The sequence below is a fragment of the Misgurnus anguillicaudatus genome, chromosome 24 (assembly GCF_027580225.2).
Source record: "Misgurnus anguillicaudatus chromosome 24, ASM2758022v2, whole genome shotgun sequence".
NCBI lineage: Eukaryota > Metazoa > Chordata > Actinopteri > Cypriniformes > Cobitidae > Misgurnus > Misgurnus anguillicaudatus.
In genome coordinates, this window is record NC_073360.2 from 11610462 (window position 1) to 11626743 (window position 16282).

The 16282-nt window shown below is 38.1% G+C and overlaps 1 protein-coding gene across 5 annotated transcripts in view; it reads left to right on the top strand.

The window, feature by feature from the left end:
* The first annotated feature begins 936 nt into the window (after positions 1-936).
* Positions 937-16282, top strand: part of cadm2b (cell adhesion molecule 2b) — a 153931-nt gene continuing 138585 nt past the window's right edge. For 2 of the 5 annotated variants that reach the window (XM_073862654.1, XM_073862657.1), the window contains exon 1: positions 940-1063. In XM_073862654.1, coding sequence (XP_073718755.1) covers positions 1051-1063 — 13 coding nt within the window. In that variant the 5' untranslated portion in view covers positions 940-1050. Of the gene's footprint in view, positions 1064-16282 lie in introns of all 5 variants that reach the window. The other 3 variants (XM_073862656.1, XM_055195986.2, XM_073862655.1) reach the window with 3 other exon arrangements.

Here is a 16282-nt window from a genome sequence, read left to right on the forward strand (position 1 = left end):
TACTTTCATCCGTGTTACTTTCGCCCCGGTTCTCCCCTACTTTTTTAAGTTAAAACAACACATTTTAGCAGTGTAGTAGCATTTTCCCCACACTATTATATTTCCCTGCAGAATGCATGTTTATTTACTTTTTTTCACCATGGCAGTGGTAATTCTTCAAATGACGAACCATAAGCATAAGGGGAATTATCACCACATATATAACCAAAACATACAATTAATTTAGGCTAATTCTAATCTAGGCTAATGGTTACAGTTATAAGAAATATAACAGACTTACAGCACATAAAGTAATGTAATGCTTATGTACAATATACAGGCTCTGAAGATTTGTAAGTGTGCTACCATATGCATCTTATGATTGTTGGTGATAATGGATTTGTCTTGAAACAAGCATGACAACTTGCATCGTATTTAAACCGAGACACAGATTTGATATAATTTTACGCTTTGTCATTGTAATTATGCTCTGATCTATAATACTTTCATTTCCTCTCTGCTGTTGATGAGCATGATAAGCGTGCATACCGCTTATTTATGTACAGCTTTCAGGCCGCATGTTTGTAATTGATCATTATGCAAAGATGCCATATGGTGAGTGTGTGTCCAAATGCGATGTGTGAAGTAATGCTGGCGCCACGTAGCGTCACATTCCAACACAGACACAGTCGATCCCTTTTGTAAATCTACGGTAATTATTAAATGCTCTCCCTGTCTTTATCGGTGTCCGCCGGCTATCGTTCATCTTTAATCGTAGAAGTTTTTATTTTAAAGAAATGCGGTTCTAGCCAAAAATGTTGATGTTAAAAGCTTTGCTCAGTTGGCTGTATAGAAACGCTGCTGTTTTATCAACCATTAGTTACTAACAAACTGTGTGTGCGTGCGTGTGTTCTGTATTCTCAAAATATGCATCACAACCTGGATTGTGTCTCATATTCATTTCTTTTGTCTCCACAGGTAAGCCAGTTTCCTGTATCTAGTGGACTTCATGTTGAGAGTAGGTCTGTGTCTCTGCTGGGAAAGATGCATCCTTGTTCTGTGCTCTGAATAATGAAAGCAGAAGGTAACGCAGTTTCACTGAAAAATGCAAAGTGCTTCTGGAGGTTCCCAGTTAGGATAACACTTCAGCACTTCAATCTATTTCCATGGCTAATGCAAGGAATGTGTACATGTTACTCTATTAACATTTGTTTTTGGCATTTTGGCGTGCCACAGTGGGGGATATTCCTCATAAATAAACGGACAGGGGAAATGTCATCCGTATTGTTAAAAAGCACATTCCACAAATATGGTACACTTTGGGATCCTATTTGTTTTAAAAGGATTAAAGGCGCAAATGCCATACAGTATATGAATGTTTTGTTTTGCCTCAAGAACTTTTTGTATTGCCCATATATATTACCATATATGCCAAGAGATACAAAGCTACATATAGCTCATATTGGTACTAAATGTATGCATATCTGTACCATATAAGGGTCCTTTTTAAAAGGTAATATGGGACACTGTTTTGACCATAGGGCATAAAACAAGTTTGGGAGGGGATTTTTGGTGGTAATGAAAAAAGTTTGGGAGGGCAGTAAGCACAAAAAAAAAACTTTACTATTTTATAACTCTTGATCATTTTTGTCAGCATTAATATCATTTAGGGGCAGTTTCCCAGACAGTGTCTGGATTAAGCCAGGACTACACTCTTAGAAAGGATTTTTACACATCTTTGTGCGTTAAGCTTTTAACACATTATGTGTAATTTTAACACATTATGTGTCATTTTGTGTTGATTTTATGTTAAAATATAACACAAGTTGTGTTAAAAGTAACACAAAATGTGTTGTTTCAATAATAACACAGAGATAGGTCGATTCTGGGACAATGCATTTAGTGTGTTGTCCCAGAATCAACACTAATGTGTTGTTTTTAACACATTCATTCTAAGAGTGTTGTGTGTAACATAACTTACACAAACAACACAAAAAATTGATTCTTCGCTGATGTAATCTTTCAACATTTGTTTTTAATTGTCAGACATCACAATATATTATTAAATTATTGCCCACAGGTGTGTGGACACATTTACAGATATAGTGTGAAGTTTTTTGTCATGAATGAAAGTGTTTTGACAACTAATTTAACATTTTTTTCATGCACTAAACAAATCATTACAGTTTTTCTCAGTCGCTTTGGAGCATTTCTCAGATCAAAACACTTTGTTTTACCTTCACATCATCAAGTCAGTTGTGCACAACAAATTCTCATTGTTTTGGACAAATTGCAAAGCTTTTTTAAATATAATATACTTGTTTCTGTTGAATAGTTTACACCTCAAGACATTTAGAAATGAGATCATCGCATAAAGGGCCGTTCACATTATAACATTAACAATAACGATAACTATATTAACGTCCAGACCACCGGACGGTAACGCCAATTTTATGCTAACTCGTTCACGCGTCGCATACACGCGCAAATCACTTAAAGGCAGGGTATCTCATTTGATCCAAAAAAAAAAATTTTTATGCTGATTAAAAGTCTCCTCACATCCTGATTGCAATCACTATGTTAAGTTGTTTAAATGTATTTGTAGGAATTAATGTCATCTGTGAAAGGCGTAGGACCAAAAAATGTTTAAAGCGTAACTAATCCCCTGGTCAGAGTCTGACTCCACCCACTGGCAATATTTGAAAAATGCAAGAAAAGTGGGCAGATCCCAAGGAGATAGAGGGGACGTCACGAGTCATTTTTTGGACCCAACATCCAATAGTAATTCAACTGCAGTAGCCACCGTTCAACCTGAAGAGGTTAGACGTTTTTACACCATGTAGTATTGAAACACTTTATATCCAAATGTCAAAAAAACTTACTAAAATCAATGAACAGCACTAATAAAGCCCCATTCTTACAGATCATTAACTAAAAAAAGTTAGTTTAGGGTTTAGTTACGCTTTAACCAATCATAGATCTCGGTCCGAACGGACATTGACTTTTTTGTCCCTCATCCGTAAGCGTAATTTGAATGCCACTGTGCAGCTTGTTCACACAGACACTATACGTCATATGTCATGCGGGTATAACCAGTAGATGTCCTCAACATGCTGCTTTTCGCGTAACTCTAAACAGTGAATCTAACGTTAGTAGTTTGTGTAATCTAATATCTTACCTTTTGGTGTCGTCAATGTAGTAGAATATAAAGCATTACGTAGTGAATTTCACAGAAACTGTATCAGCGCTTGTATACCTGAGGTAATTTTATGTTATGGACCTCATAAGCTTCTCAACAATGCCAGCTGTTATTTCAAATGCGCGTGCACTTGAAGTTGAAATAGATTTGATTGGCTGTCAATGGTTTATCGTTCATCAGTTGGGAAAAAAATCACTATCCGAATAATATTGTTCATTGTATCTTTATTGTTATAGTTGTGGTGTGAACTCCGCTATTCTCTTTAATATAAAACAATTTTTAAAACTTTATATTTTTTATAGTTAATAGTTATCGTTGATTCGTTATAATGTGAACAACCCTTAAGTCATGACATACAGAATGGTTGACCTTTTTGACATAATCTGTTTTTCCATTTTGTTTTTTAACTCTTTCCCCGCCATTGACGAGTTATCTCGTCAATTAAGAGAAAACATTTGATGAATTTTTATGTTAATTTGCAATGCCGCGATTATTCACTTACCCAATTTATGAAAAAAATCTGAAGCCACAACGTTATTTATTAATTTTAAACTCCGTGTATGTTTTGATAATCGTTCTGAATCTGATCTCTAACAAAATTCCTTCACAAAAATGCTATTATTTCAGCTTTTTGCTAAAAATTATTAAAAAATAATAATAATAATTTTAGAAAAAATATAGATAGGATGAAAGTTTTTTCCCTTTTTGTTTGTTTGTTTTTGTTTGTTTTAAAGCAGAGGGTCTGTTCTTTCATTTGATATATTTGTATGTTTATATATTTGTAGAAGAAAATTTTCCTGAAAGGCATTTTGTGAAAATCACAAAACATGCTGGCAGGCAACTTTTCAAAAAATGGCTGGCGGGGAATGATTTAATGTTGTAGACTTTTGTAAATGTGAACTGAATTGATAAATGGCTGAAATAAATATGTGAAGTGTTAGATCACTGTATAACTGTACGCTCATACCACCACCGACGAAAGCGTCAAAAACGCTATGGCTGCTCTGCCAACGACGCTTATAAAAAAAGTGGATGCTCTGATGCTCGAATGCATTCTCTGGAATCCTTTTCCCCCTTCTGATTGATTGCCGCCGAATCGTGTCATAGCTCATTATCATAAAGTTGACCTGGGCTGCGTTCAGCCCCGACAAAATGTTGCACAACATTTTTTTAAACATAGACGGTGGTGCGTCGAACACCCTGTTCTGATGACGCAAGAGTTGCAACTACGGTAGCTGAGAAAGCCATTCTTTTTAAAATGTTTCCGGAGCCTGATAAAATCGTTATAAATATTATAGGTGTTTAATACTGTAAAATACGTTCGATGTTACAGTCACTGCCCTTGCCATCCAGAATGAAAGAGAACATTTTAACTTGGACCCAATGTGCGAGCTCTCTCTTTAGTATGGTTTGGTTTATTTACATGTTGCTGCTGATTGGACTGCAGTTCTGACACACCCACCAAACAAGAGAAAATGTATCTCAAACCCTGTTGCACACCGTGTACACCTTTTCCAGGAAAAATGTTGTTCAACCCAGAAACCATAGCAAAATGTTGTGCACCGGTTTGAACTTGAACAAACTGATGTTGTTAAGTGTATGTGATGTTGTTAAGCTGATGTTATGTCGCGTTGACGCGTGTCTGGAGGTCTTGCGGCGCGAATGAGGCGTTTAGTGCGGCGAACACGCGAGTTAAAAAAATGTGACCTTTGGTGGAAAAACACGGCACGTTAACCAATCAGAAGCTTGCTCTAGTAGTGACGTGATTACAGGAAGCGAGCGGAGTCGCAGAAGCCCCTCCCATGACGCAAATTTCCATGTGAATGTCTCGATGACTAGAATTTCATGCGCAGCTTTCACGTGCGAATAAAGCGAGTGAACTCAAAATGTTCAAGCGGCAAACTAGACGCAGTAGACGACTGATCGAGTTTATCAAGACTTGAGAAAAGGTTAGCATAATTGTTTCCCCCACACACGCGCGCATTCTCTCCCTCTCTATCATTCATGCTGTATATGCCCGCGCCGCACACGTGTTTTGTAGTAACTCTGTGTAACAGTAACAGTGTATGCTGTCATATTTTTGAATTTGCACCGAATTGTCTGTGCTAGTAGGCTACGCAATATGCGATATACAATAAAACTCACACTTGAAATACAAAAGCTTATAACACCACAAGACATGATGAGAAAAGCAACAGCAGTAAGGCTTCAATGTAAATGTATGGTGATTTTGTCAGACAATTATAAATCGCGTTAATATATTTTAGGAGTTAAAGGGACAGCTAGTTGGATTAAACACGAGGTGTGACGGGGCCATCCAATCTACAGCGTGTGTGTGCATTTGTCCTCAGGGTTTTCCCCACACAACAGGATATCTGCTCGTAAATGTTAAATATTTAGGATTCGCGATCGGAGCGGCCCCTACGTGCTTCCAAGTAGATTCAGACGCTCTTAACGCACTGCACACCACAGGAAAATCTGTTAAGATAATCGGTGTAGATGGTCAGAACTTTACCTAGGATTGTTGTAAGGGGGAAAATTGGCACAAATTCAGCCTGAATATCTTGTGGCGTGTACAATGTGAGTGATTATTTGCTATGTTGCAAGAAAATATATCTGTTGTGATGTGGATGCGAATCTGCCTGACAGCCTGGGACACCAGGATGTCCATCGTAGGAAAATTCGTATTTCCACTGTAAAATATGATTTATTTAGTACCACATTGTGTGTAAATGCGAATTCTGTCCAATCTCTGCAATCAATTTTGTCACACACACCATTGAGTAACTTCACATCAAAAAATACTGACACCTATAATTGTGTACTCTTTATATTGACAACATGGCTAAACATTTTGACTGTCTTGTTCATGAACAATCACACAAGGATTTGCCATTTTGATGGGACTGAAATGCTCACTGACGTAAAAATTTACGTATTTTAAAAGTATGTTAAACAAGTTACAGGCCAAGATGCAGGACATTCATGATGTTGTGCAGTTTATACAAATTGTTTTGAGAAATACACGCATTATTTTGCAAATTTTAAGAATGATTTGAGAAATGCTCCAAAGTGACTGTCTTCCATAACAATAAGATCGAAAAATTCAAGATGAATCAAATTCACCACCACTTGATCAGAATATACGATCACAAGCAGGTCAGACAGCTTTAGATTAGCTTGTTTGTAGTTGTTTAGTTGTTTGGTTCAAGTTGTATTTTTCATTAAAGCAGCTTTCTAATTCCTGAAAAGAAATGTGCCTTCAAGTCTATAACCAAAATTTCATCCTTATTGAGTCATAAACTTTCCTATTTCCCTTCACCAGCCTTCATGCAACATTCAGACAGAGAGTTTTGTCCTTGCGTTTGTTTTCTTGTGTTTCTTTATTAATGCTAGTGTGACAGGACTCTTTAGAGCCAAAGTTTTTTACAACCCAGAGGTAACCTTACCCGTGTCTCAGTGTAAATTATTAAAGACGAATATGAAAAAAGGCAGCAATGACTTTACAGGTCTGTTGGCACGGTTCTGAAATGTTGTTAGGTATGTGAAAAAAAACATCTCTTCGATGGCACTGCTCATCATTAGAATAATTTAGGATAATTACTCAGTCTTTATAATTGTATAAACAGGCACAGCGTCCCAATACTTCCTCTGTTTACCCAGCTGAAAAGACACTGTGTATTTACTGCAACATCGCAAACTCGGTTGTGTATCTGACTTTGCATTGCTCTGAAAGATTTCTAACAAGAGCCTTGGACCGTTTCCAGACAGTCGATCTGCCATGTTTGCATATATACAAGGTCATGCACTGTAAATAGTCTATTATAAAAAGCTTACCAAGACCAAACCCACAGTCCTACGGCAACAGCTGAATATTTACATATTCATTATTGAATTAGAGAGGTAATTAGGAGGAAGTCGTATCTTAGGCCCTTGTGAGGAAAGATTTATGTGGATTCAAGTGCTGTTGCGTGTATTTCATGTTTATTTATTCTGAATAAGAAAACTAGTCATTCTTAATCCATATGGCCGGATTCATCTTATACAAACATTTGAATGACATGCATTGAATTCCTGATATACATCCCTCATGTATGATTCATTGTGTATTTTCCAGAGATTCCTAGATTTTGTAGATCTTTTCCAATTATAACTTCCATCGAACAAGCAGAAAGCAGTGTATTCATCTAATCGTATAGGGTGGCTTTTTTGTCATAAAAAGCTGTTTATTACACAGCTTGTTGAAACGTTTGCTTCTGATTGTTATTCCCAGATAAAAAGCAGTGTAATAAGCAGGATAATGTACAGGCAGCCGGTTGTTGTTGCGAAATAAGACCCTTACATTAATGTAGCTGCATTATCCCTTACATAAAATATCAAAGTTGAACCCTCTGGGGTCCGACCATTTTGAGACACTGGCAGAGGTTGTGACATGTTCTTACATTTGGTCTTTTTTCAGTTGCTTTAAACATATTAATGTTATTAATTAACTGGGCTACAATATTATATGAGCTACATGTATGTACATGTATTTTTGATTTTGTATTTGTATGTTTATGCGTGGTTTTTAAAAAAGCAAAATCTTTAAGTTATGGATAAGCTGTCCATTCTTATGCTGCATTCAGACCAGCCGTGGTAGTGGCGTCAAACGCGAGTGATTTGAATGTTAAGTCAATTGACGCACGTCTGGAGGTCTTGCAGCGCAAATGAGGTGTTTAGCGCGGCGCGGTAGACGTGATTCCGCCTTATTCGCGCGTGTAGTTTGCGCGAATTGAACGTTTCCGTGGGAAACATGGAGTTGAAAAATTTGAATTTTGCCGGAAAAACACACCGCGTTAACCAATCAGGAGCTTGCTCTAGTAGTGACGTGATTACAGGAAGCGAGCAGAATCGCAGAAGCCCCTCCCATGACGCAAATTTCCGTGTGAATGTATCGAATGACTAGAATTTTACGTGCAGCTTTCACACGCAAATGACGTGAGTAAACTCAAAATGTTCAAGCGGCAAACTACACGCGGTAGACGCGAATTTGACGCCACACACGCGTCTAGTGTGAACCAGAGCATGTGAGCGAAGCAGAGTGGTGTGATGCTCCGCTAAATATTCCGCTCTGCTGTTCAAGCGCTCCACTCAGTCGCTCACCGCCCAAGCAAGCACTCCGTTAACTTTCCGCTCACGCTTGCAAATAAACCAATTCCCACTCAGATCCCGCTCTGACATTAAAAAAAATGTAGTAAGCCTAATTGTTTTTTTGTACTGATGTTCTTGGATAATTGCATTTAATTAAAGTATTAGCTGATAAATCGCAGTTATGTACAGTTGTGTGTTGGCTATTAGACCTAGTTTAACTAATAAGGAGCTCCAGATATAATTCAAATTAACAATTTGTTTCCACAACATCCACATGTTTTACTAATTCACAATTTTAAGTAATAATAAATGTAATAAGTAATTACGAAATATTATAATAATTCATTCCACGTTGGAGTAAAAATATAAGGAACGAACTGTTGAATCGTGGAAACGAATTCTTAATTTATGGCCATACTTTAGACTAAATAAGAAAATTATAATGTAAAGATAACTTCTAAATTTGTGGCCATGATTTTGCATCATCATGATCGGATTTGGGGCTCCATTCACCACGAGAATCTTATCTTACCTATTCATGTATTCATTTATCATCGAATGTAACTAACTAGCTCACCTTTTGATGCACTACCATGTGCATAGCACATCCTCGTGCTTTCTGGCTATTTGCCGCTTCAGATTCCAGTTTGAATCTTTGCTAACCCTCACAGTCTCTCCATACTCCCTTTCAATTTCTTCTCCCTGATCATTCTTAACTTTTATTTTAACTTTACATTTATATATAAGGCTGGCGACTCATTAAAACAATATTTGAACTCCATAACTTATTGCTAGCCGTTTTTACAGATTCTCGAACTAGCAAATTACCAAAGGGCATTCTGGGATGAGCGAGCGGTGCTGAGCGTATTGAGCGAGCGAAGCGGAATTTTCGGAAATGCGCTCTGCGCTCTGATGGAAATATTACCACACCGCTCAATAAGTAAGTGCTTCATGAAGGGTTTTGCTTATATAGAGGCTTTTATAACTTATGGCATATTGCCTCGAACACATAAGAATGTGATAAAGACACTTAAAAACTTGCAAGAAGTCTGTCTACGCCGGAAACCCTGCAGTGCAGACTTGTGTGATGGACCCTAACTGTCCCTGCCTATGTAAAGCGAAGCAGAAACGGTTGCCTTGAGGAATTCAAGCCCTTAAGTACCGTGACCTGCGAGTCAGATAAACACGGACCTCCATTCCTCTCTCATTCTATCATAACTGAAGTTACAGCCTTGCAAATGTCAAAGTTAAGTGCTTTTGTCTGGCTCTGATCTGTCACCAGCCACTGCCCTCTACGTGGTCAGACAGATTTGAACTTTTTTATACCTCTTTATAACGTAGGACATTAAAGGAGACTATCAAGCTTAAATTGCACATATGGCCGTACTTCACGAGTTATAACCCATCATGTAAGAATTTTTTGAGAATTTCACCGGTCAGTAGGTATTACTCCGGGCCCTATCTCCAACAGTGAGAGTTTATTTGTTTTGGGTTGGATAGGAAGGGTTTTGGTTTAGGCAGGCTGATGCTTCACAAAGATCATTTCAGGCGTTTTGGGGAAGCCACAAAGCTTAATCTCTCCCGACAGCCAACTCCAGGCAATCAATCTCTGAGGAGAATCAGTCGACATACTGTCCATCTCTCCTGCTGTCTGATGGAGGGCTGAAGATGAGGCTTTTCTGGACACCTCTGCATCTCTGTCTCCCATCTTTTCACTCCACTGTGGGTCTTTAATATTGTAGGTCTATAGTTATGTAATATTATCTTGCTGGTAGTGGTAGTGTTTTAGAATATAAAAATTCTTGTTTTATTATTTAAATTACTGGGTGAATTGCATGAAACTATGTCCTGGTTACATTTTTCATTAAAAAGCAATATGTATTTTTAAAACTATCAGGATACACTGTCTTGCATTTTTTCTATCACAAGTGTGTGTGTATGCATTGCACATGTTGTGGGCCCTATTTTAACGATCTAAGCGCATGGTCTAAAGTGCTAATGCACTTAGGGCGTGTCCAAATCCACTTTAACGACTGGAAAATGGTTTGTGCGCCTGGCGCACAGTCTAAAAGGGTTGGTCCTATTCTTGTAATGAGTAATGGGTGTGTTTTGGGCATAACGTGCAATAAACCAATGAGAGTCTCAGCTCTCATTCCCTTTAAAAGTCAGTTATGCTCGTGCCATGCCAATTTTTCTATTTATATTTATGCATTTGGCAAATGCTTTTATCCAAAGCAACTTAAAGCGCATGCGCATTACAAGCTATATATTTTTTGATGTATAGATGGTGGAATTTGTAATTGAAAACTAAGCAGAGGAAGAAGAAAATTGCGTTGTTTAAAAAGTTACGTTGTTTTTATTTATTTATATTGAAATTTTTGTTTTTTGTATGCAACCCTTTGGTTCTCTTTAAAAGTTGTTTTCTTTCAGTCATGGAAGTAAAATCAGCAGGCTTTTAATTGCTGTAAATAGGGATGCACTGAATATTCGGCCACCGAAAAGTTTAGGTCGAAAATGGCCCAAAAATGGCATTTCCGGTTTTCGGGCGAAAGACTTTTATCACCGAAACAACACGGCCGAAATGTTGTGATGACATGCTTGTCTGAAGCAACATGTCTGCGGTGTGGATGTATTTAACCGCAAAAAGGCGCTAAAGTGAGCAGCTTTCTATGCCCTTCAAAGATCAGAACTCTTGCTGTGTAAACTATAGAGAGAGTTGCGCTATTGTGTCTCATACTGTAGTCCATTAACATACATTTGGCGAATAGAGAAACAAAAAACAACGTAACATTTGTATGTGGAGCGACTGTTTATGCTGTTTGGGATTCGCCCTCGGTCTCTTGTTTAAGGGCACTTAGTAGTGCATAAATGGAGACACGAACATTAAAACTTTCTGTTCTTAACAGGGCACATATAAACAAAATGATCTCCACAGTATTCTTTTTTTAATAAAAACATTTGATTATGTCTTAAGTGTATGTATAGATTACAGTCAGAAACCACTCTCTGCTTATTTAAAGAGACAGTAACCTCAATTAACCTACTTAAGTCTGTGTCATTAATGTTAATCAAACAACCCAAGACAAAGATAAAATCACTTCTGTAGCTCTAAAAAATAATAATATATTTAATTTATACAATAAAGACAGTGTTATGATTCATTTAATTTGATTTCTGTACCTAATGTTAATCTCATAAATGTATTAATGTAACTTTGTTCTTTTTTATAAATGTTTGCAATTTTTTATTTGTTATCTGATTTTTCCCACCCCTTTTGCTTTTCCGAAAAATTATCCGACGCGTGACTCATAAACTGTAATGTGATCCAAACGGTGAGTTTTGTGATCCGTCACACCCCTAGTAAAGTCAGTACACAGTGATAGCCATAAATGCAATGCTACTAATAATTGGCATAATAATTTATTTCGGTGTTTCGGTTTTCCTCTTTTTCGGTTTCGGCCAAGAATTTGCAATTTAATCCTTTCATTTTTCATATTTAAAAATTTGTATGTACTGCTGTGTGTGTGTTATATGCAAAGTGCACGCACGTTATCGTCCCGCATATTTCTAACGCGCTCTTTTAATAACAAAAACAATATTGCGCCATAGTCTATTTTAGTTGCCTCAAAATAGCAACGCACCAACAATGCACCTGAACACTCGTTTTCAGACGTGCACACCCATGGGTGCACATGCATTTGTTATTTAAATAACATGGCGCTGAATGTGAAAATGATAACTGCGCCAGGCTGAAACTAGCAAAAACACCTGGCGCAACATTGCGCTGGAGTTGAAGCCCTCAACTGATGTTTATGTTGTAATTTTGTGTATTGGCCACCAGTTGTGTTATTGCAGTACCAGTTTTAGCCACAAGTTTTGTGATTGCAATACCAGTTTTGGCCACAATCCTACATACTGTTCCTTTAATGCTAAATCGTAAATGGTATATTAGACAAGGATTTTTACTGCATGTTTGTTTTTACATCTTTTAAATATTAATTGGGGTAGTTTCCCGGACAGGGTTTAGATTAATCCAGAACTAGGCCTAAGTTATATTAGCACATTTAAGTCGTTTTTACAAACATACCTTACGATACTGGTGTGTATCTTCACACAAAACAATGGCACTATATGTTCTTCTTCTTTATACCATTCCAGTATCTATGGCTATATTCATGGCAAGAATCAGTTAATCCATACACATGGTATCTCGCAGTTCACCTAACTATCATGTTTTTTGCCCTGTGGGAGGAAACCAGAGAAACTCACACTGACACAGAGAGAACATCCAAACACCACACAGAAAGGCCACCTGACCTAGCCGGGGCTCGAACCGGGGACCTTCTTGCTGTGAAGCAACCCACTGAGCCACTGTTTTAGAATGTAATCTTAACGTTTGGAACTGTAGCATGATTTCAGATATACATTTAGGGCTGTTTAGTGGAGTCTGAGGGTCTTAATGAAACACGACTGGGCCCGTAGCACGCATGCACCCGTTTTCCCCCAGCATGGATCATGAACAAATCTGATGATTGTTGGTCTTGAGAGGCGAAGAGGCTGCCACAGGCATCAGTCCGGACAGCTAGAAATTACACGTTTTAAAGCGTGTGAGAGACGAGTGAAAGAGACACTAGTTTAGAGAGAAAATACGCTGGGCTGAAACGCCAAGGAATGGGGTAGAGTCGCTAATGTGAGTTCGCTGGTGGAATCAAGCGCAGTTAAGAGCCATATTTCCTTTTGACAGGAGCGAGAAAAGCAGTAAATACACGATCGAACTGGGAGAAATAAGTCTATTGTAAACAACATGCCCAAGGAGACCTATTAGTTTGATTGATCATAAACAAATGCAGACAGGTCCTCCTCTCGCACGGGCTCTCTCTGAAACACTCAACCTGGCAGTACTGATAGATGTGGCTGGTGGATACATGAATGCATGAGTAAACCTTGAACTTCACTGACAGATTACAGCTCTTCAAATGTGGTGTATGGCGGTCAAATACAGTAGACAAAAGAAGAGCATCACACAAATGCGTTACAGTTAACCAATTTTTTACACCTGCCACACATAAATGACTGACATACATCTAAACAGCCTGGTTTGTTTCAATACATGGTTAAGTAAAATATGGTCAACAGTTTGATTTGTGTGCCAAGATCAGATCTTTGGATTAGCTGTCTCAATAATTCAAGCTTAATGGCTACTTGTTTGTCTCTGTCAATAAGTAGTTTCTGTCTTTTCAATTGCTGTGTCATCCCTAAAAATGCTTTGACTTATGCTACCAAAAGAGCATGCACGGTCTCAAGCTCTTCACTAGACAGAATTTCATTTTGTGCTTTCCAAAAAGCCTTCAAAATAATTGGCCACTGCCGAAACATCTACATTTGTGAAATACAGTATTAATTTTGTAAGAACATGAGACTACTTTTCAATGTCCATCAATGGAGAAAAGGGCTTTTTGATATCAGAATGGGACCATGATAACCAGAAAAACACTGAAACTCTGATCTAAAACTTTAAGTGGAGATTGAAATGCATTAGAGGTTAATGCATTTTCTTTTTAGTGCCAGCACAGTAGTCCAGTTTCAATTTCTTTTTTTTTTTTGGAAATGCAAATGACCAAATAACTCAAGTGCCATGGTGTTCTCTACTAAGAAGGTGTCATTTTAATATCTAGATGTGCTTATATATGTGTGTGTGCGTGCGTGTGTTTCAAAGTCCACCCAAATTCATTTCCTGTGGTTTATATCAGGTGGTTGATGTTGATATTGTACTGATATTTTCTGAGTCCTGCGGTCATATCATGAGGTCGAGAGAGTGAGAGGCTGTTTGCTGAGGCAAAGCCTTTGTGACAGATGGGATGTTTGTTCTTGGCACCGGATATCGCCTAAAATCTGAGCGAAAGCGACAGGTTACCTGTGATGAATGAAGATGGTTTGCACGACTGCCACGGCCATTGCATCACGCGGCCCGGTGATAACTGGAAAAAAGTCTTTGTTTTAGCAGCGTTGTACTTATTTTCTCAGTAGCGTCTCAATGCAGTACATCTCCAAAATGCATTGTGTGTCCCGGGTATATTTGCAAGTGGCGTGTGTTAAGTATCTAATTAAGTAACGGGACTTGTAACCCTAGAGGGGTTGGGTGCGAAATTGCAACATTCGTCTTAATTTGTATGCGTTTTGTTTTCGTTTATTGGATAAATGTGCAATGTATTTTTCCATTGTGTGCTTCACTAGGTCTCGGATGTATAGTGGTTAATCTTTGGAGACAAGGAAAAACAATATTTTCCTGCAATGTTCTCGTAACTACAATTCTGTCTATGTCTTGACATCAGCAAATTTTAGCTTGGCACATGCAGTCTCAGATTTTTTCAGATCTAGAGTATATGAATGATGGTGTTTTTATTCTTAAACTGTGCTTTTGTTAATTTATGCACAACAATGCACACTACAAGCCATAATTTTCTCGTGCTTAGAAAACCTTTTAAAGCCATATAGCAACTCGATTATATGTGTACATATGAAAAGCTCAGAAGCAAAACCATCTAAGTGCGTTTTCTTGTAAATAAGTGTATTTATCAGGTGCATAATGGATTCTGCCAACAAACCAGTATTTATGAATGACGTGAGGCTGGGATTAAGCGTATTTAAAGCAAAGGTATTTGATGAATCTATTATGGGGTGGTTTCCCGGACAGGGATTAGCTTAAACCAGGACTAGCCCTTAGTTTAATTAGGAAATATGGCTAGTTTGAAGAAACATACCTTACTAAAAACATTACTTGGGTGCATTTTGAGGCAAAACAAACTGATGTATTTTAAGATGTCAGTGCAAGTGGTTTTCAGTTTGGACAGCTCTTACATTTATTTTAGTCTGGGACTAGCCTAATCCCTCTCCGGGAAACCGCCCCAATATGTGCCGAGAGCATTCGGTTAATATCATTATCTCACTTTTAATGGAGGTGGCATTTAGATCTGAGCTCAATAATATTTTTATCTCTGATTGAAACATAAAATTGTAGGTTACTTACATATTTCACCCATTACACGTCATCGATCCAGAATGCACCTAGCCTCTATAGGTTAAAATGAGTATAAGTAGTCCAGGTTATCCCTATTGCTTGTACACTTTTTTCTACCACATCTTTTCCTTCCCTTCGTCTCTCTATTAGTGTACTTGGACACAGAGCTCTGTGAACATCCAGCCTCTTTTGCAATAACTTTTTGTGTCTTGCCCTCCTTGTGCAAGGTGGCAATGGTCGTCTTCGGACAACTGTCAAGTCAGCATTTTTTCCCCATGATTGTGCAGCCTACAGAACTAGACTGAGAGACCATTTAAAGGCCTTTGCAGGTGTTTTGACTAAATTAGCTGATTAGAGTGTGGCACCAGGTGTCTTCAGTATTAAACCTTTTCACAATATTCAAAGTTTCTGAGATACTGAATTTGGGATTTTCCTAGGGCGACCAGAAGTCCCGAAAAATTCGTGACAGTCTCAAAATCGAAGCTGCTGTCCTGAATCCCGAATCCTGCTTTAATTGTCCCGAAAATTATGCTGAAGCTGGTGCTGGACACACCAAAGCTTTTACGCCTGCGGCCAGCGCATGTTTTCAATTGATTCCAATGGCGCTCGGGGTTCAAAAATATTAAACTTTGAGTAAAAAGCTCCGCTCGTCAATGTCAGTTCTCACAGGGCCGTCCAATTACAGTGGAGGGGGGCGGGTCATTACCACAGAAACCAGCCGGCTCACAGCTGAAGTATCACAGCTACCAAAGCGCTCGGCTGAAAAACAGCTGGCATTCGGCGTCCTCAAGTCTTTTTCAGCCACGTTTAAAAGCGTTGATGTCTCCAGCCCCTTAATCTTAATCCCACTCAGTTAAAGCCTCCGCGAAATATGCTGACATTGTATTGTTTCTATTAATTTATCTAATTCATCTATATGCATCTAAAGACAATAGGACCTTTTTGTTTTATAGAGT